The sequence below is a fragment of the Malus sylvestris genome, chromosome 16, assembly GCF_916048215.2.
Source record: "Malus sylvestris chromosome 16, drMalSylv7.2, whole genome shotgun sequence".
Taxonomy (NCBI): domain Eukaryota; kingdom Viridiplantae; phylum Streptophyta; class Magnoliopsida; order Rosales; family Rosaceae; genus Malus; species Malus sylvestris.
In genome coordinates, this window is record NC_062275.1 from 1,446,030 (window position 1) to 1,448,080 (window position 2,051).

General features: G+C 39.4%; 1 protein-coding gene across 1 annotated transcript; it reads left to right on the forward strand.

Annotated features, from left to right (window-relative positions):
* The first annotated feature begins 599 nt into the window (after positions 1-599).
* Positions 600-1,456, forward strand: LOC126607744 (pectinesterase inhibitor 9-like). The gene is made up of 2 exons (XM_050275471.1): positions 600-624; positions 1,059-1,456. Exons 1-2 carry the CDS (start codon positions 600-602, stop codon positions 1,454-1,456), a joined length of 423 nt encoding a protein of 140 aa, XP_050131428.1.
* The last annotated feature ends 595 nt before the right edge of the window (positions 1,457-2,051 follow it).

The window sequence follows — 2,051 nt, forward strand, 5'->3', positions numbered from 1 at the left end:
CATTATTTAGCTAATCAATTAGCTAAATAATATATACCTACCATATCTCCTAAAATCATCCTTAATAGTCAATAAAATCACCCAAATTGATAGTCAAAACCGGCCACCACCATTCCCATCCTCACCTTTCCCATTTTCCTTATTAAAATAGTCATTCATTTTTATAACCACCCATTTATTCTTTTCATATTTAATTAGCCAATAAATTGGCTAATTAAACATGAAATTGAACCCCACAAAAAACCTTTAGTGGCTGGTTACTTTTATTCAAAATTGGGCAAGGCCTAACTCTATAAATAGGCACCTATTCTCACCAAAAAAATCAATTCCAACACTTTGGCAAAAATCCCAAAATTCTCTAAACACTCTTTCTCTCTAAATTCTAACTTTGGCATCGGAGGTTCTTCGGCCAAAGCCCCCCCCATTCATCGTGGGCGCGTGAGGCTCTTGGCCTTAACCTAAGGTGTTAATTGTTTTGTAGGTGCAAAATTGTCCAAGATCAAGGAGGAAGAAATTTGCATCCACAAAAACTATTGGAGAAAATCATTTATCTAATTTCTTTTTTGAAGATGATTTGAATTGATTTGAGGCTCATAAAAATGGATGAGGATCCGGATCTTTTTTGTGAGAATTCAGTGAATTTATTAATTGTATCCGTTCATTACAAATCATGTGATTCGTTTTTTTAGTTACTATTTATGTTTAATTTAAAATAATTTTTTATCGTATGATGTAGAATGAATAAACACAATTAAAGGATTTGCGGGATCCATGTGAGGATCCGAAGAGGATTCTTATTCATTAAAATGGATCTTTTTCCCATATAAGAGGATTCTCATTCATTAAAATGGATCTTTTTCCCATATAATGACGTTTCTTTCTCGTACTACATAAACCCTCCCACTCCTACCTCATTACATGTACACCCACGCATGCATGCAGTCATGAAGAAGACTGAACGCATCACGACCCAGTTTCTCCTCTCTCTTGTCTTCCTCTTTTCATTCCTCTCACACCCAATCGCAACATTCGGATCCTCATCCAATGAAACGGATCAGCTGCTTGCCAAGGAACTCTTGACGTCGGCCTAACCAGTGCCCAGAGTATCGTCAACTACTTATCCAGCATTCCCCGAGAAGCCGACCCGCGTGCCGTGGTCGCCCTTAACGACTGTGTCGAGGCCTTTGGCACCGCCGCTGGCCGCATTCGCAGCTCTCTTAAGCAGATGCTCCTGCTCAGCTCCCCCAGCTCCCCGTCCTTCAGGCTCGAGATAAATAACGTGCTGACGTGGATAACCGGTGCGATTGACGACGGGGATACCTGCACGGAGGGATTTAAGGAGGTGGTGGAGGGTCCGTTGAAGACCGACATATCCAATAGGGCGGAGGATTATAAAAAGGTTATTGAAAATGCGCTTGCACTGGTTCGTACAGTTGCCGAGAAGCAGGCGCCGTGATCAACCCTCATCTAGTTCTAGTAGTTTTTTTTGTCTCTGTTGGAACTGTCAATTAGTGACTTGATTACTGAAGATAAGTAAAGGTTTAAATCTCATTTGAAAATCTGTTATGGATTACAATTTACAGTTCAATTAGTTTCTAGGGCTTATTCACCCAAAAGTTTACAACTAGATTTTGGGTACCCTTATGGGGACAGGGTTACTACATGTACAAGACCGGCTATAGTAGTTAAAGTGAAAAAACGAACTATACAATAGCAGGTTTTGTCCGACAGTAGCCGAAACCTTATGCTAAAAAAAAATCCCTCCTCCTGGGAAACTCCTGCAGCTCTGATATCGCTTATTAGTTTTCAAGAAAATCCTTCCTCTTTGAGCAATGAAAGAGTGCCAATCTATATGTTTGGGAGAGATAATCGGTGAACATTAAAATTAAATGATAAAATTAGTAATCCTAAACCCCTCATCTGAATTTCTGTCCATATTATTGACTGGCTAATATACTGCACTATGGGGTGGAGGATATGTTAGAGTATGAGTGTGATTCATACAGTTTGGTAATAATCCTTGTTATCTCAGATTGCTATAGAGAAGTCTT

What these genes read in the sequence shown, in the direction of transcription:
- LOC126607744 (XM_050275471.1), top strand. Translation starts at nt 600, where the DNA reads ATGGATGAGGATCCGGATCTTTTTT. An exon ending in TGAGGATCCGGATCTTTTTT is followed by an intron (nt 625 to 1,058) that starts GTGAGAATTCAG and finishes GAAACGGATCAG; the next exon opens with CTGCTTGCCAAGGAACTCTT.